The sequence below is a fragment of the Trachurus japonicus genome, chromosome 16 (genome assembly GCF_045865225.1).
Source record: "Trachurus japonicus isolate A0001 chromosome 16, Traja_1.0".
NCBI classification, from domain to species: Eukaryota; Metazoa; Chordata; class Actinopteri; order Carangiformes; family Carangidae; genus Trachurus; species Trachurus japonicus.
This window is the reverse complement of record NC_140922.1, coordinates 21909280-21929077: the sequence shown is the minus strand read 5'-3', so window position 1 is coordinate 21929077 and position 19798 is coordinate 21909280. Positions and strand designations below refer to the sequence as shown.

The 19798-nt window shown below is 40.8% G+C and overlaps 1 protein-coding gene across 2 annotated transcripts in view; it reads left to right on the top strand.

The window, feature by feature from the left end:
- Positions 1–19798, top strand: part of LOC146972388 (RNA-binding motif, single-stranded-interacting protein 3-like) — a 108298-nt gene that overhangs the window by 43856 nt on the left and 44644 nt on the right. For both annotated transcript variants that reach the window (XM_085802554.1, XM_085802555.1), the window contains exon 4: positions 4119–4210. In XM_085802554.1, coding sequence (XP_085658680.1) covers positions 4119–4210 — 92 coding nt within the window. The remainder of the gene's footprint in view (positions 1–4118; positions 4211–19798) is intronic.

The following is a 19798-nucleotide window of genomic DNA, read 5'->3' as shown; positions in this document are numbered from 1 at the left end:
GCGCCCTCAATGTTAAATACACTGACAGTTTTCTAGTTAGCAGCGTGGGAGCTCTGGGGGAGGGAGAGGGCACAGAGCACAGGATGGAGGAAGGAAGGGAGAGGAAACCACTTTATATTGTAAAGGATTTCCATTTCCCAAAGACAAGTGCCCTCCCTCTCACTGTCTCCATGTCTCCTGCTTACTCTCCGCCTCCCTCCCTCTCCTGTTGCTCATCTCATTCTCTCTCTCTCTCTCTCTCTCTCTGCCTGCCAGTCTCTCACTCTCCCCTTGACTCAATGCCCCTCCTCCCATTCCTCCTTTTCTCCGTCTCTCCTGTTCCCTCCGTACTCGGTTAGCCCATTCTAATGGCCCAAGGCCAGGAACCCTGGGAGCTCAGGAGATTAGATGGGAGCTTGGGATGTGCGTGCGTGTGTGTGTGCGCGTGTGTGTGAGTGCGCGTATGTGTGTGTGGGTGTATGTGAGTGTGTTTATCTGTGCTCCCATCTGTGTCTGTGAGCGCATATGCGTGTGTATTCACGTGTGTTTGCTCTTCGTAATAAAATGTTTTTTTTTCATTCACAAGTGGAATATTTGCCAGGCCTGACTGAGCAAGATGGATTTTCATCTCTGTGTCATCATGAGTCCACAGATGGGAGGGACAGGGCACACATGAGGAGGATTATATAATTCAGAGATATTATTTTCATTCTTCTGCTCTCTGGAAATATCCTTATCAGAAGAGCTATCATTTACATCCACATGAGATGAGAGTTTCCACTGGATTAAAGGAGGGGGTAGGTTTTAGTGTATTGGTTATATGAAAATGTGCAAATTACTGTTCATATTGGGCAGAAATATCAGTGGAGTAATTTGGCAAAGTGTCCATCAGCTTGGAAGGCAGGCATCTGCTCGCAGACTCAGCAAGCTTGTAACCAGCTGAAGTGTCCTTGAGCAAAACAATGAATCCTCACCAGCTTCTGGGGTGTGTGCTCTGTCACTGATACTTGACCTCTGACTCCCCTGTAGAGAGAGGCAAATACATTTTTAGAATAGGCGCATCTCGTCGTGAGTGATGAATGGAGTAAAGCAAATGGCACATTCTGTTCAAGGTTGATGTTCTGTCACACCAAACTAGTCATGGAGTCGAGCACTTGGAGAAGAAAATATGCCTATCATCCACGCCTATAGAAAGATGAACAGTGTCTGGCGATAGGTGTGACATGTATCGTTCCCCAAGCCACAACTCGCACGTATTTAGATGTGAGAACTCAGTAAAATGTGCAGAGCAACAACACAAATTTTATTTAGAAAGCATCTACCAGGCTCACGGGACATAGATTTCGTTTTCTGACACAATCACACTATAAGGACACATTTGATATGAGCCTTGGTGGTTTTTGTGTAAATCATTGTAAATATAACAGATTCAAGAAGTGGCTCCTGGTTACACTGCAGATTAAAGTCTTAAGCCTTCACTTTGATTGTAAACTAACACAATCAGCCAATTATACCCAATTACCATGGGTATGATCATTTTTTATTGCTTGTTTTGTTACTCCAAAAATTAAGATTTGTTTGGATGAAATCGTCTTATAGTCAACAGATATTTTACTCATATGTGTGTTACACAAGGCTTTTAATAATCTAATGACTCTCATCACTAAAACACCAACTCTATTCTGTCTCTGTGATGACATTTCATTTGTAAAGTATTTGTTTTGTTTTTTGCTGTAAAAACCTTTAATTGTTGCATCCTGGATGGATCCAAATAATTGAAAATTGACTATTACATTAGGCCACAGGTTACTAATGGTGGGTAAAATTCAAATTTTTATGCAGACCTATTGTATCATGGAACCCCCTGCTGTCCTCATATCAGAGAGATATAATAATCCATAATGAATTTCATGCTTAATTATTACACAGGAGAAAATGAAAATGGTTAAATAAACCACTCAACAAATGAAGTACTCTAAATGAGTCAGTGTCACAGCTGCTGTCTAGTGTGGAGGCTGACAAAGCTCTTTCCACTGATCTGAAATATCATGTTTATCTCTTTTGACACAAGTAACTTGTATTAGTTGGCACACAGACAACTCATCCACCTCATTATTTTCATTACTTTTTGAATGGCTACATTTGTTTGTCCTTAAAGCACCAGTTTTATAAATGCAGCCGTTCTCTCTTTCAACACAAATTCACTTCACGGATACATGTCGAAGCTGCTGCCATCAAACAAAAGGCCACTGTTTTTTTCTAGTTCTGATTAAATTATCCGTTGTGAGCCATGTTTTGGGTTTTATTTTCTCACTAATTATATGGACAGTCGATGGTTAACAAACACCCATTAGTTGAAGTGTGAAATAGGAGAGATGCAGAATTTTTTTTTTTTTTTTTTTGGAATAAAATGAGAGCATCTTGGCAGGCGACTGATGAATACTGTTTTTGCATTCTCAATTAGTTTGACTGTTTTGGTGTGGACCTAATTAGGTAAATATAGATTAAGTGCAAAAAACAGCAATTGCCTGTGTTTGTGCGTGCATGCGTGTTTGTGTGTGTGCATGGAGATGCGTGCAAATAGTGTGGATGTGTGCACAGTGTACATGTGTATGCAGCACTGTAGTAAGAACTTGCACGCGTGTTTGCATTACCCTATTTTGGCTAAATTATGGCTTTCTCATTAGCAGCAGCAGTATAAGTATTTGTGTGTGTGGTGCAGATCTTGCTGGGAAAGCAGCTTGCTGCCTTTGAACAATAAGAAAATCATCTGCTTATCAGCAAAAACTGAGCACAGCTCCAAATCCCGGGAAAGACAGACAGACAAGAACAGATGTTAGGAATGAAGAGAGAGAGTCAGAGAGGAAGGGTTTTCCAACATTCTGAACATGTTTACATTTAACATTGTGATGAGTGAGGCTTTTGAAATGTGGATCATTTAATTGTGTTAACATGCAGCCCACTCGAAACTACAGCTGGAATTGCAAAGCTGCCATGCATTCCAAACATTTCTCTCTTTGGCTTAACTCATGTGTGTCAATATCTCTCTTTTATTAATCTCTTCAATACACACACTCACACAGTGAGAACTATTCTTGCAATGCTCTCTCAGTTTTGTTCGCAGCTACCATGCACCCTTGTATGCGAGCTGTCATTCACACAGCAGACAGGCTACATCTTTGCTTTTTTTTTTTGTTGCCTCTTTGACATCTCTTTCCAGCCCCACCCATGTGACCCAGTAAAACAGGGCGTATATTTCTGAAAGCAGAGATTGATACGTGTGTGTTCAGACCTTTTGTCCTTCAGTACTTCCTGTAGGGCCCAACTACGATCCCCAGAGCATCGACAGTTTGACAGATACACTGTCCATACACACACACAATGATGCAGACCTCTTTGCAATAAAATCGACTGAGGTTCATTTTCTGTGCGTATTTATTTCTTTAACCCAGGCTCCAAATGACTTTAATCGCTGCATTAAATGCAGGGAATTTTTCAGGCTGTCACTGATGCAGACCATCAGCGATACAACATACTATATAGAAAGACCCTGTGTAATGGCAGATTTAGAGCAGCGCAGGGACAAAATGAGCTCATATGCAAGGCAGTGGGGTACTAAATGTCAGACAATAGGAAGGCAGTAGATTTTACATATGAAACTAAGGATTTGTTCAGCATGGAGTTACTATACACTTGGTAAAGAATATATGGACATCTAGACGATGCAATACAGCCGTACCATAATGAAATAGCCTACAGTGAAAGACATTGGAGTCATTAGAAAACATGGTCATAATTCTAGTACAAAGAGCTGTAATAAAGAGCTTGTGCAGACATTAAAAGATCTTTTGGATCATAAGAAAGAGTTACTGTTCATTAGTGGCGATGCTCTGTGCTAGACCACAGTTCATGGAGGAACCTTCATCTTTCATTAAATACATGGCCTGACATGATTTCCTCACATTTGATGGATTAATGCAGCACTGAAAACAAATCACCGACTAGGAATGAATGCTGGCTGGTTTTTAGTAATAAGACCGACAAAAACTGCTATTATTTTTACTCCTTATCTTTTTTATCCTTTTATCTATAACCCCTCATCCTTACCTCTGTGTTACCTCTGCCATGTGTGTTTACAGGCTATGGCTTTGTGGACTTTGACAGCCCTGCAGCAGCCCAGAAGGCTGTGGCCTCACTCAAAGCCAGTGGAGTCCAGGCCCAGATGGCGAAGGTAAGCCTCACCCCGTCTTTCACTCTCTGGTCACTCTATGTTGCTGTACACTCCAGGTAGACTCATCACTGCCTGTAAACTCTGAATTTACTGTAAGCTGACGGTGCTGGCGGTGATGATGATAAAGGTGTTGATGATAGTTAACACTGTTGTATGTGGTTGATATGGTCTGGATTTGCTGTATATCACTTATCTTGTTACATTGACTGATGTAAGACTGATAGCTGCAGCTTTGATTAAGTCAGTGATGCGAGTATTGATTGAGCCCATATATTGATTAATGACTATGGTCATGATGAGATTATTGATCAAATCCTTGAACAGATGGGAGACAGGAAGGAACAGGTGATTTAAGCAGCTGCACTGACCTCCTTCCCTGATACTTTCTCTCCTGTATTTGTTCTTAATTTTCTCCATGTCTTTTCTCCTTTCTTTTTTTCTGCTCAAAAGGCACCCGTCATTCATGTTTGTGTTTGAAGTCGTAGTTCAGTGTGTGTGTTTGAAGGACAAAGAGCACAAGTAAAAAGAGGCTGTGAGCATTAAATTAGTTTTACATGTATTCATTAACATGAATCACATCATTATAGAGTGGCAATGAATTGTCCATATACCACTGTCTCTTTTCTCTCAAAGAAAGCATTCAGGTTGCCCTGCTACGTGTATGTGTGTGTGTGTGTGTGTGTTTAGAGCTGGCAGTAGCGGACAACAATGTTGTGCCAAAACATGTGGGCTTAACCAGCACAATCGCATTATACTTCTATACATGTGAGAGAAAGACACTGAATAGCCTGCCTTGCTCTCAGATTCATTAAGGCTGTATCGCTGCATGCTTCCCTTTATAAATGAGAGAGGAGTGCAATTAAAATGGGCCAGTCTTCAGGCACCAGGAGCATCCATTGAATTAAACAGCAGCAAGCCTCTGAGCCACCTTTGCCTTGCTCTTCTATTAAACCTCTTTTCATTAGACTTCCATCTCTTATTTTGTTCGTAACGGCTTGGAGGAGGGGGGCATTTGGAAGAGCAGTGTTGATGTGTTTAGCTGTTATTAAAGAGAGAAGAACCCTCAACTCCTAAGAGATTGAGTTTTCCGGAGGGACGGAATAGAGGGCAAGGAGTCAATTCCAAATGAAATTACACAGCCTTTGCACTGTTTCATGAACTAATTATGCACAGAGCTGCTGATGTCCTGGCTAACTTTCCTGAATCAGGGTGCAATGAGAAAGTCAGTCTCACTGATGTTGGATTTCCAGCTTTTCGAGCCTTTAACATTTTGTAAGATGAGCAGCCTAATTGGAGTTTGACAAACTCTTGGTTTTAATGCATTCAGCGCCAATTAGACTGACAGAGACAAATGTGTCAAAGTGAAAACTTAAACCATGCTGGTTCTTACATCTCTGTCAGAGTACACTGATGTTTGTAGGTTAGCTGGGACAGGAACCTTTGTTCTTGTTTCAGAATTGAAAGCTTTACCTCCAAAGAGAGCAAGAAGGAGGAAGAAGGGAAGGAAAAATGAGGTGATTAACTTTTGTGAAAGAGAGATAAGACATTCAAGAAAGAATATTGGTTATTTTTTTAGTCAGAAGAGGTTTGCATAACACTGTACTGATCCCACATTGAACATCGCAAGCCTGTGGAAGACCGAAACGCTGGGCCAAACAGATGTGTTCATAGGATCTAATCTATCAAGACAAATTCAACTAAGTTACGCAAGACTGGAGTCATTTTTAAGTTTTCCTATTGCTACATAGCCAACATTAGCATGAACAACTGTTTACTTACCAGTTCTGCCAACAGCATCAGCCATCATTGCTTTTACGAAACAAGAGTATAATAGATTATACACCCCCTGAACAGCAAAATGAAAAAAAGAACAGCATTACGTCTTCACAGCAAACTTGTCGACACTATTTAGACTCTGTGGAAAGTGACAAAATGGGCCAACTGGGCTGGAGCTGGCTGTTGGTATGCTAACTCCAGTAAAAGAAAAGTAATGAAACAAAGTAAGTAAGGATTGCTTTTAACAAAAAAGACAGAAAAGTGGATGGAACGTCAAGGTTATGGCTCATATTTTATTGACGGCGTATTGATCTTGACAGGAGATAATATATCCTTTACCCTACTGACAATATAATAAGTACATCTGTACATTATTGACTAACAGAGAAAACACCAGAGACGGTTTTATTCGTATTTTCAGATACGCTCTCATTGAACCCTGTAACTTCATCAGGTGGATATGGAGCCGGCGACATCTTCACAATCTCTTCAGTTCTCTACACAAAGCTACACTTTAAAATGTGAATATCATCTGTCATTCACAGAGCAGAGTTTACTCAAGGGTTGTCCACACTCTCTCAAAAAGACAGGTATTATTATTATTTAAAATGGAGACGCAGCTCATTAAAATGCTTCACCAGAATCTGATTATTAAAGTCTGTTTTTTTGTGTGTGAAAAATCAGCGTGAGAAAAAAATTCTGTGGACTCAGTGGTAAAGGTTAGAGACTGAAGCATGTTAACAATCGAGATGAGGTTGGATAGAAACACAAGTTCCATACATAACTGTGTGGTGCATGAAGTGAGGGATGTGGGAGGTATGTGCTGCCTGAGAGGCTAAACTCAGGGCAAGAAGTTTAAAATAGCTTAAAACACCAGTAGAATATGAGGCATTTGTGTATCTCACAGAGTAAGAGGTGTGAACATCCAACCTCAAAGTTTACCATGATTAGAGTAACTTCCTGACATTACCTGTGAGTTAATTGGAGCACATCTGAGGCAAGATTCGACTTCTGGTGTGTGCTCACTCTGAAACCTTTTATCCATTAGACCCTTTAGCTCGCACCGACATCCACTTTGTGTGCATGTTTTGCTTGTGGAAATAAATGAGACAAGAAGAAAATATAGCAAGGCAAGATGTGAGGAAAGAAGAAACTGTGTGTCCTACACTCACTTCCTCAGTCTTCTTGGTAATTACTGTTGACCTGGAAGATGATTACTGCTACAGCTGTACTCCCCCCGCTCTCCCTGCTCTCTCACAGTTCCTTTTTCTCATTCTTGCTTTCTCTCCTTGTCTTTAAGCCGTCCATCCTTAAACTCCCTGTTTTACACTGAAAGCAATAGAGTCTTTTAACAATATATCTTCTTTCACTTATAAAAGTATTATATTTAAATATATTTTTGTTTCCACTTCTAGCCTTTTTGTGACCTCCTTTAGTGATTTACTTTATTGTACTGTATATATATATATATATGTGTGTGTGTGTGTGTGTGTGTGTGTGGGAGAGAGAGAGAGAGATGTTGTTATTACAGAAAACTGATCTTCCTAAGTCAAAACATTTAGGCAAATATTGGGCATTAAAATTCAAACCAGGCAATTTTTTTTTACAATGCAAACACAAAACACACATTCTATTAGCATATGAGCACTGGGCATTGTGTGTGTGCACGCACGTCGTGCATGCACGCAAGTGTGTGTGCTTGTACAATAACAGTTACAGAGGAGCAAGGTCACTATGCTAATTAGAGAGATGGTACCACTGGCAGTGACACTTCACACCTCCCTCCCTTCTTCTCTTCCTTTCTTCCTCTCCACTTTGTCCTTGGCACCTCCTGCCTTTCTTTCCCCTCCTCTGTCATTCTTTTTTTTTACCCCTCTTCTCTTCTCTTCTCTTCTCTTCTCTTCTCTTCTCTTCTCTTCTCTTCTCTTCTCTTCTCTTCTCTTCTCTTCTCTTCTCTTCCTCTGACCTCCCCTCACAACCTTTTCTCCTCTTCGTCTCTCCTGTATTGTTTTTTTTCTCACCTCCTTCTCTCTGTATGTGTTTGAGTGTTTATTTGTGTGTGTGGGTGTGTGTTTGCCTCCTCCAGTCATTAGTTACAGGGTTGAGTGAGGACAGAGAGTAAGAGAGAGAGACAGAGGACGGGGTCTGTGTGGGTTGAGAGCGGAAAGCTTGGTGTGATGAAAAAAACGGGAGAGGACACACATACACATGAAGTGAACTTTGATTGTACGACTGTCATTTATCAGCACAAACTTCTTAGTTTTGTCTTTCTTTCGTATGCCATTCTTTCTTTCTTTTTTCTTTCTTTTCTCTCTCTCCCTCTGTCTCTCTCTCTCGTCTTGCGTGTGCGTGTCAGATGAAAGCCAGATGCCTGATGTTCTCTTCACTGCGTTTACTGATGTATCCAGTGTGTGTTATATTCCTCCCCTGTGTGTGTGTGTGTGTGTGTGTGTGTGTGTGTGTGTGTGTGTGTGTGTGTGTGTGTGTGTGTGTGTGTGTGTGCTCTGCCTATGCCTGTATGTTGGGTTTGTCTGTCTGACAGCTGAGGTTAGTGATGGGAAGAGGAGGACAACAGAGCAGACGGAGAAATAAAAAAAGATGAACGGAGACAAAAAACACACAGACAGGAAGACGCGGGCATCGCTCTCTTTCTCACCCTGTGTGTCTATCACTCGTCTATTTCTTTCCTGAAACTGTCACCTGTTTTTTTTTCACCTCTGTTTACCTTTTTCTTCATCTTTATCCTCGGGTATTTATATGTTTGTTTCCTTTATGTTTCTTTAATGTATTCTTTTTTTCATATTTCTGTTTTCCTTTGTCACATAAAATACACCATATACATTCACGAAGCAACTCTGCGACAGAAAAGTAGCGTCTTACAGTATGACTGGATACTCCAACTCCTGTGATGTTTCTTCTGCTGCTCTTACTGTAATTTATTACAACATGAAAAGCACAACAGCCTAGCTTGCTACATGTAGCACACAATTCTCTTTACTGTAAGTGCCATTTTTTGTTCAAGTCATTTTTTCCATTATAATAAAGGAGATATTTGCAGTTTTACAATTGCTATTTGCTATTGATATCTCTCCAAATGAAATATACTACCCTGGCCCATCCTATAGCTTTCAGATAGTGGTTCACCGTAGCCTCCAATCTGCCCTGGAGACACGGTGCTGCTCGGAGGACGTGTTATAATGTCTTGTCTTGTAATCACAATGATGGTGGAAGCTCCTGGCAAGAAACCATGTTCAGCAGCAGTGCAAACGTACAAATAGACCCTTTAAAACTCCTGCGCACACACTGTTGTGTTGTTTATCTGACATAATAAGAGAGGAGGAGAGCGTCTGGCTAGCATTAGCTGTCTCTCTTTCATGGGTGCAGATGCGGTGATGGTAAACCTCAGCAGTCTGTATATTACCCTGTGATTGAAATCGCAGCAGTACACATGGGGTGGTCGAATCACAAGTCAAAACAAACACCGCAGATATACACTCTCCAAACAATTTTCTAGGAACCCTTTTTCAAGCTAATTATCTCATCAGCCAATCACATGGCAGCAATATATCAAATATCAGAATTGGGAAAAATTGTGATCTCAACAGTTTCTAGACTTTTTTCGGAAATGCTGCACAAAGCTGAAAAACATCCAGTGAGCAGAAGTTTGACAGACAGAGAGGTCAAAGGAGATGGCCAGACTGGTTGGAGCTGACACAAAGGCTACAGCAACTCGGATAAGCACTCTTTACCACCATGGTGAGCTGAAAACATCTCCGAATGCACAACACGTTCAACCTTGAGGTGGATAGTCTACAACTGCAGGACCTTAGACTATAGCATCCGTGTTGTCTGACTGTCCTGCCATTGACAATTTCTTGGGATTTTCCTCTCCGCAACATTAGTTTAAAAATCTATTTTAGATTTAAATCAGACATTTGATTAATTATAATGTCGTGTTCTTCCCTGAGAGTCCCATCCCCGTGTCTGGTTCAAGGCAAAGTTGACATTGTAAAATACAGATAATGAATCACATAAAAGTGGAGGACAGCAGAGGCCAGGGACGTGTGCGTATGTGTGTGTGACTGTATCCATGGTGAATGTATATGTGTGTCCACTTGTTGTATCCCTCTGTGCCAACCTGTGTCTTTTTGTGAGGCCGGACCACCTCTGGTCCAACAATAGCAGGAGGAGGACAAAGAGGAAAAGGAGGAAAGAAAGGGAGCGAGAGGAGAGGAGTGGGAGGGAGCCTAGTGAGTGAAACCCAATCGAATTAAATGTAATCTGGCCTGAATGTGCACAACCATCAGCTGCTCTCCAATCTTATTAACCCTGCATTACCGGCCCTGGGTTGTGTGTCTGTGTGCATTTATGTGTGTCTTTTTTGTGTCAGTCTGTGTGGAGGGAGATGGAAGGGAGAGAGATGGAGGAGTTAAGTGGATAAGTGAGAAAAGAAAAGGAAGAGATGGACGTGGATGGGAGGAAGAACGTGTGAGAGGCAAAGGGATGAAGAAGAAAATGAAGATGTTTTGGGGAGATTAATGTTCCTCTGTTGCTGCTGATGAGAAAATACTTCTCATCATAACAGTCGTGCATTAGCTTGTGTATTACACCATTAGCTTATATATTATTAAAAAGGCATGCACACAACAATCAGTGACACAGTGCTGTAACCACGACTGAAATCTTAATAGACGGCTGCAAGTACTTGTGTGCGATAAAAGCACCAAGAGCACAAACATTAGGGTATTCATCTAATGTGTTACAGGCTAACGCTTGTCTTTTTGTTTTAACAATGCAAAATGTTTCATTGCACGAAAAAGACCTGATTCAGTTTCTGTGGCAAATGATGGATGACTTTACTGCAGAATGAAAAACAGAATAGTTTCAGATAGGAAACACTGGTACATTACCCATCAAACCTGTTAAGACTGCTTTCTGTAAGTGCTTCTGTCAGTTCTTATTAGAGTACTTATTATAAGTCCAATACCCTGTTTAGAACCCATGCATGCCCCAATAACTGTAAGAAGAGGCTTATGGTTTTCTTCACAGTTCATTTGCAATTTAGCAGTCCTACACAAATTTGCAAACACAAAGCAAAAGTTCTACCTGTTTTTATTATACAGTAGCTTTTCTCTGTCTTTCCATGATCTGTCTTTTGTAGGATATCAGCTCGATATTTGAAAGACCTTGCTGTGTGTGTCTAGCCTGGAGCAGCATATTGTAGCTTAAGTGATATGCAGCCAAGAGCCGTGCATCCGAAAGGCTCCCCACTCATGAATAGTTGATGCAATGTGTTTATTAAAAATGATCATTTTAGCGTTTGAAACAGGAGTCGTGCCTTTTCTGAGATGTTGGAGTTTGCAAAGGCAAAAGTGGTTCGCACACAAGTAAAGGAAGAGATTGTGCATACCTTTGTGTCATTGAAGTTGTACTTTCTGTAAGTCCGCGGGTCTTTAGATGTTCATATGCCGTCGTGGTTTTATTATTCGCAGAGATTAACAGAATAGACAGAATAGACATCATTTTATGAAAAAGTCTCTGCTTGTTAATTTAATTCACAGATTTTAAGCTCTATCGCTGATAATGTGTGTGTATCTCTGTGGACACCAGATATGGCACACTATGAATTGTGCAGCTTCCTGCATCATGGTTGAGTGCAGAAACAGCACAGAGAAAACTGGGTGGTGGTTAAGTTTTGATGGCTTCACTCTGGAAGAAAGTAATTACAGGTTTTACTGTAACAAACCTAAATACAGGAGCAGAAAAGCAGCATATGGATCATAATGTCATTACATGAGATAATAAACACATGAAATATAATTACAGTGCATGCTGTCAATACAGTTAATTAAAAGACTAAATATTATGCGGTGCATGTAGTGACAAGTTACCATTAATTAAATCAAATGAAACACACGCCTAAGTGGTGGCAATGCAATAAAATGTGGTCTTGTTTGATTTCTCCCCTAGGCTGGTGTTAATCTGCGTACGTGTCTGAAAATAGATATAAACCAAAGTTTGTCCAAACACATGTGCAGTAACACACCCAGAGTGGGTTAATAATAGATTTCCACACAAATGAAGTATCTGATTTTATGGCAGTAACATCTTTATTACTTAATATTTCAACAGTACAAAACAATCGGCTACAACGATAAGATTTAAAATGCTATTATTTCAGAAGAAAATTAGATAACGGGTCTCCAGATTATACCAGGCCTCATTTTGTTCGAGTAAGGTGTTTTTTTTTCAACTGGTGAATGCCTCATTTAGGAATGAAACCCTTCAGATTTAGTATCACCCCAGCATCACCCCAGAGAGGACAGAAAACAAAGAGGAGTGAGGGAAATATTGCCGTTAACAGAGGACGAATAGAGTAGGCAGCTAGAGAGTGGGGGTGGTGCTCGGTTTGATGGAGCTGGATTGAGAACAGCTCTATAAGGACAGAGATAACTGGAAAACACTATAAAATGCCTCTCCTCACATTCTCTCCCTCTGTGGAATTAGCCTTTGAGTGGGCTGCTGGAGCGAGGGAGGGTGCATATGAGAGATTGATGGAGGGAGGGAGTGGGAAGCCCGAGCTGTAGTGAGGTAGGATAGAGAGAGATGGAGTGAATATGGAGTGGGCAGCCTGAAATCTGAGAGGGAGGAATGCAGTGTGATCAAGGAGAAGGAGGAAGAACAGGAGGGAAATAAAAGGCCAGAAGAAAAGGAGGGTTTGAGGAAGGACACAAAAAAAAGGCGGCGCTGCATTTAAAGTCTTACTCCGCACACACTCTGAGGAATACATATGAATGAAGTATATTAATGATGGTAGGAGAGGCTGACTGAAATGTCCTTATTTTATGGGGACACTATTAAGTCTCTTTTCTGATTGGCTGCTGGGCCCTCACATCTCTCATTGTTATTGGTGGCCAGGCGTGTTTGTTGTTTGTCATTGGGCAGACAGCAGAGTCGGCTAGATTCACAATCCGATGGCATAATTCAGCCATCGATCAAACTTTGTGGACAGCAGTAGCCAAACTGCTCCTCCAGACAGACAGAGAGAGAGAGAGAGAGAGAGAGAGAGAGAGAGAGCGAGCGAGAGAGAGAGAGAGAGAGAGAGAGAGGGAGAGAGGGAGAGAGAGAGAGAGAGAGAGGGAGAGAGAGCTTTCGAGTAGAATATCACAAATCAAATGCTGTAACCTTTTAGTACGTCTGAGTCTGCACATGCCCACTGAAAACCAATGAGGCTTTTTCTCTTGCCTGTCTGTCTTCTATACCTCTTAACTTGTCTTTCTTTCTCTCTTTTTTTCTTTCTTTCATTTTCTCTCACTCACTCACACATCCCCGCTTCCCCTCTTCCTCTTGAAACGTTTCTTCTTTGAGTTCCTCAGGGTCATTTGTCTAAACATGAACACCCTGAAAAGCAGGATGTCTCTTGAGTGAGACACGTTCAATTCCTGCTGCTCCGTGTAACATTTACTCAGTCCAAGGATTTGCATGCATGAGTACATCTCTGCAGAGACAGGTGAACTGTTAAGCTTATAAATGAAGATTAAACAAATGGTTTATAAATCAGCAAATGCATCTTTTGCTTTATGTTTTTAAACCTTTTTCCCAATTACATAGTAGTATGTACTTTTATCAACGTGAGTTAGGTTAAAAGAGTTGTAATGAAAACACAGTGCACGTAGGGTCAGCTGATTGTTCTGAATAACTGGGTGTTGTTTTCATTGGTAGTAACAGTGCAAAGGAAACTCCATCTCTTGCATATGTGGTGGGTGGCAGCAATGTTTCATAAGACACTTCTCGAAACCTAAGAATAGAAAGTAAAATAGATACTAACTGCTCGGGGTAAATATCTATCTTTCTGTGATGTGCTGAACTGAATATTCAAGTCAATCAGGCAGATTGGAGTGTCTACGATTGAAACAATGACCATGAAGGAAGTAATAGTAAATAGTTATATCTAATAATGATTAATCAAAAAATAAAATTCACCATCTGATGCTTTACTCTAGAATCTGAAAATATGTTTAATGTTATTACATTTTTGATTGATTATTTCTGGATGAGATAATATTTGCCCTGTTTCACAAATAATTAGGAAAATGTCAGCTTTATGCTTCTTGCTGATGAATGTGTCTGCTTACCACCGGCTGTGATATCTGAGGAAACCCTTTTGCCTTGTGCAAATCAAATTAAGATCCTGCATAGGTTTAATTCAAACTTTGTAATAAAAACATTGAAAAACATGGCACAGGACTCCAGGGCTGCACCTTTTCAGTCTGCAGTGTTTTTTCTGATAATTTTACCCTTGAATATTTTGAACACAGTTGCAAAGAAATTAGTTATTTTAATTTTGTTTAATTACAGTAAAAAGCACACAAACAAATTTAGTCTTGAACTGAATTTTGAAATGCCTTTTTACTCAATTAGGGTTAATAGCTTGTAGTCACTCTAAGTCATGGGAATTGAGTCTTTATTTCGTGTATAATTGTGAAATTTCTAAATGAAAAACAAAACAAAAAAAAAATAATAATTCTGTTCAATTTTTAAATATTTGCTTTTGCAGTTTTACCTCCAGGTTGCAGTTAAAAACTAAAAACCAAAAGTTATGACCACAACTTTGAATATCCAGTTGACATTCACACAGCTTTTTTTGCCAGGGACATTCACAGTCTGGCTAGAGATGGCAAATTGGACATTAGCAGCTATGGTCCAGTAACTGGATAAAACTTCCTGGCTTCTGCTATGAATGTTAAGTGTAGAGGTCCTTGCGTCTACGCTCCTCTGCATGCTATTTTAATAAATCATACGTAATTGCTGCCTCTGTCCTCTTTATGTGTCTATGTGTGTGCCTGGGTATGAATGAGGGTGCACTGCATGAATGAGTGAGCGCAGTGTGTATTAGAGATAAGGTCATTATTAATTGGTTGACTGGTTAATGTTGAGTTCTAGGTTATCAGATCCTTTATAAGTACCATTTGCGGTTATGGCACTGCTGGGAACCAAAATAGAACAGCAGCGGGTTCTGTGATGATGGGTGCTCATATGATGAAGCTTTAACGAGGCTGCGTCTCAGGAGGACACTAAACCTGCTCAGTTTGGGCAGGAAGAGTTTAAGAACCCTTGTTAGAGCCTAATGGCTTAGTAAGAGGGGAGGATGTGGTTTGTACTGTACAGGTAAAATGAATAGATAAATGTGAGTGTGTGTGTACGCCGTCATGAGGTGTCCTTGGTGGAGGATATGATGGTAATTAGGCTGCTGTTTTCTCAGTGGTGTTCCAGCGATGAGTCTATTTAACCTCTTGGCGCTGTGTGTGTATGCATGTGTGTGTGTGTGTGGGGTGGGGGGAAAGTAAGTGGTGCATCCATGTGAGAGTGTGTGCACGTTCCAGAGATGAAACTGTTAGATGCCCATGTGTGTTTGCATGTGTGAATGTGCTTGTGTGCGTGTCTGTGTGTGTGTGGCTGCCCTTTAGTATTTGCTGACTCAGGCTGGTTTTCCCTTTCTAAAAGTAAATAACCTTGGTCCGCCAAGCTGTCAGCTCGCCCCCCTGTGCCCTCGTCCCGACATCTAAAGACGGCAAGAAAATCTCTGCTCTCTCATCTGAGCACCACAGCAACACACACCACAAGCACATCTTCAGAGAGACTGCACACTGCAAACAACTTGTATCTTCAAAAAGCCACCTTCTGATGCAAAACTGGTACAGTTTACATGCTTTTATTTTCTGCCAGCATATTAAATGAATTCCGCTTCATGTTGTGACACGCTGTTCTGAATGCATCGCCCGTAGCACAGAGACTGTTCTTCAACCAGAGGGCTCGGGTTCAAACTCACACACTTGTGTTTGAGAAAGAAGATCGTTTGCCGAACCGTTTGTGCTGAGAGTGCGGCGGCAGTGGCTGTGTTTTATTGTTTTTCATAATAAAGCATAACGACAGCCAATGAGAGAATCCCAATATTTAGTTTTGGATTATATGCCAGTGGTTTCTGCATGGCCAAAACAAACCAAGTCAAGCCAAGCTAAACCAAACCAAACCAAACCAGAATTAAAGAAGGCAATAAAGTTGCCATTACAGCTCAGATAAATAAAATCAGTGTTTGTGTTTGTCTTTTTATACATTGTTAAAATACCAAGGTTTCATATGGTTCAGTGGTTGTGTTATAAGATAGTACACAAGCAATGTCTTAACCTCCCCAACTCTCACCTTCACTCACTTTTACTATTCTATCCCTTTTTCCTCTTTCTGTCCTACTTGTTTTGACCTCTTTCTATCTGTCCCTCTATCAGTTTATCTATATCTTTCCCTGTATTATTGTTGGTTTGACTTTATCTGTTTCTATTCTCACCCATTGTTGTTTTTCTCTCCTCTATTCCCTCTTGTTTTGCTGCTCTCACTCATCCCTCTATCTGTCTCCTTTTCTCTCTCTCCCAAGCCATCCCCCTGGAGGTTAATCCCTCTGGTTTCAAATAGAGATAACCATGGCAACAGGCCATGGCTTTCAAGCTTTGGATGTGTAGGACAAAGGCATTGATCAGGATGAAATAGTATCAGGTGGAAGTGCAAAACACACAGAATGCACACACATCTATGCGTGCGTGTGTGAGTATGTGTGTGTGTGCTTGTTTGTGTATGTATTGGAGAATGCAACAAACCCCGACAAGGCTGCTCAGTCACTCATATTACACTGCGTGAAAATCAACCAAGTGCATGTGAAGTTGTTTTTTCAGTCGATACATTGTTAAATCCACAAATCCCATAGTGTTGAAAATGATGAAGACTGGAGAGCGTTGGATGATTGCATAAAAAATGAGAGATGCAGATAGAGTCTTAAGGTCTCTGGTTTGGGTCCTCGGAGTCACAGGGAAAGTGTGTGGAGTGAAAATAACTTGGATTTAGCACTTCAGCGACCACAGGTTATTGTCCTTGAGCAAAATTAACCCACAGCCCCTGCTGCTGCTCAGTGGCCTGTCATAGAAAAATGAACAGTCCTGAGAAGTGGGTGTGAAAGTGAAGCTTTGCCATGTTGTAGTGTTTTTTGTAGTATGACTCAAATAGAACACTTTTACCTTAAATTAGAAATACAAACCTGACTTCTTTTCTTTTTTATTGCTTTTGATTATGCTCAGGTCATACTTGGAGCACACATACACGCAGATGCAGAGAAAACAGCAGAGCTGATGAAAAAGGTCTTTTATTGAAGTGTAAACCAGTGCTCCTCTCCTCCAGGACTTTACAGCCGAGGCCAGCAGAAGGTGTGGGTGGACATGGGCAGCTTAGCTCTCTGTTATACAGCAAGTCAACCAGCTTGTATAACTTTTAAAAGTGCTCCAAGTGTTATATGCCCTTGGATGACATGACAGTCTCATTTTTAGCCTTTTACTGCAATGCAGTTAAGGTGAGAATAAGGTTGTAGCCTTTGCCTTAAAGCCCCTAAATGACACTCTGATGCTGATTTATCTGTGCTTCCGTTCAAGAGGATATTACTTAGAAATTAGAAAATATTCAAATGCAGGATATAAAGATACATTGTGGGTTTTGCTGAATAATGTATAGATTCTGAATCTGTTATTCTGTTTTTACTTTCTCCCACTCATGCATGTACAGTATGCAACATGACACAGTAAAAAAAAAAAGACTCCAACGCCAGGACAAATACGTGTCTTTCTTCCCTCTGAGCCGATGTGATTCTTGTGTCTGAGCCAGAGCTTTATGTTTTAATCACTGTAGTGCCGAGAGCACAAACCTACTCCTCCCCTGCACTTTTTCAGAACTTTTTTAATTTTGCAGTTTCCTTTTAATTTGTTTTCTCTCTAGCTTTGGCTCTTAACCTCATTTTCCAATGATTTGTCTGAGGACAAGCCACATGCCATTAGTAGGGGGGGGAAAGGACAGAAACTAAAAGAAAGAACCAAATTCATTCAATAAGTTTGTCTAAAAACTTTCTTTATTAATTTTCTCTTCCCTTATCCGAGAAAGTGCTTCCTCAATGATAATCCAGCAATCCAGTAGGCCCTCTGGTTTATTGCATTCTTTTAATGAAATGCTCAGATACAGGCAGACAATCAAAGAGCAGTTCTATGAAAGAAAGGACAGATGGAAGAGGTAGTTCTGTGTGTGAGTCATAGGAGCAGAGATGAACTTGCTTTTAATCTGCTAGAGCAGTGAGTAGTGCAGGGTTCACAGTGTGGGCTTCAGACCATGCCACCAGGACTACAAGGTTTGATCCTCACTCTTGACCAGCTGACCGTTTCTCATCCTCTCTCCCCCACATTTTCTGGCGCTCTCTAGAAGATATTGTCCAATAAAGCAAAAAAATATCACTGCTGTACAAAATGGCGTCTTTAACAAAAAGCTGTGGAATCATAAAACTGGTGCCTTGTGTATAAAAAGAGGCAATGTTGACATTGTTGACACACAAAAAAACATTCATTTGATTTTTGTTCATCAGAGAGAATAATTTGCAACAAAAGTGAGTGTTGAATAATGTCTATCACTGATAAGAACAGTGATGGAACTCAGCACCTAAACATTTAGGTAACCAATGATTTATTCTTCACGGCTGACTCTTGCAATTATTCACTGCAAATCTATTTTCATTTTACCCTTGTGCTAAGTCCACTGACCATTCTAGGTGATTGTACTTGCAGTAAGGACTCTTCAAGGCTCATGAATAATTTCATGCTACCTTGTTCAAAGAGGTTTCCCTTTGTCAATATAAGGATTTCTTCCAGCTATGACCTGCTACAAGTCACTTTCCTAAGGGATTCATTTTTGGTCTTTTTAGTTTTTGGATTGGGCCTCATAAAAGACAAAGACGTGAGCTATTTAATGTTTCTATGCAGATGATATACCACTTAATGCTACCTTGGAGAATCAGTTAATGTAGGGCACAGTCTGGGTTTTTATCATGTAGAAATATTAAGTTTGAACAAAGTCCTTCTGTTGTTGTCTTTGTAAAGTAAACTGCAGTTGCCCTGGCTATGTGGTTTCAGTTTTGTTGAGGAGCACTCCTTGGTTCTCCTGAAACCAGCTCCAGAGGTAGCTGGTTGGTATTTACTCTGCCTTGTGGCTCCGTTGCTGGTACACTCAACTTGCAGACTGTGGGTCTTGCTAGTTGGTGCTTTTCCTTCAATCCGTTGGTAGGCTCTCAAGTCGCTAACAAGGTTCAGTCCAGTGGAGGCGTCTGCTTTATGCAGGTCTTCTCCTGGGGTTTGAACAGCAGCAGTTCCTGTTGAGGAGCTACTGGAGGATCCAGTAGTGATGACAAGAGAGCAATGAGAAGAGAGAGGACAAGGGCACCTCTCCTTTTATATGGGCGGGTGACATCGAAGGTCCTGGGCCATGAGTTGGAGTTGGAGTTTCACACCTAGTGTAAAAAGGTGAAGGATGCTGGGAGACTGAGTTCAGTGGCGGTAACAAAAGAAGCCAAGTGGTCTGATCATTCATTTTGAATGGGCTGTGGCCCAACATATCTAATTTTGTATTTGTACAATTCTGTCGCAAGGTGGTTGAATAAATCTGAGACGAGGCCAGATTGTACTGATCTTGAGATCTCTTTTCTTAATATCAAGTCTGTTCTATTTTTGGTTGATGTCTAAAAGAACTAAAGGGTTAAATCGCTGCTGCATGTTGCATCCGGCTCAATCGATCCAGCACTCGACTTTATTATTGAAGGTGGTACTTACCTCCTGAGCAACTCAGGTTGGCAAAATCAGACTTTTTAACCAAACTTGAAAGCAATTTCTAAAACGTACCTTCATACTATAAAGCCCCCACGAGTTTCATATCCCTTTTGAACTCATCTTATTGTTTATT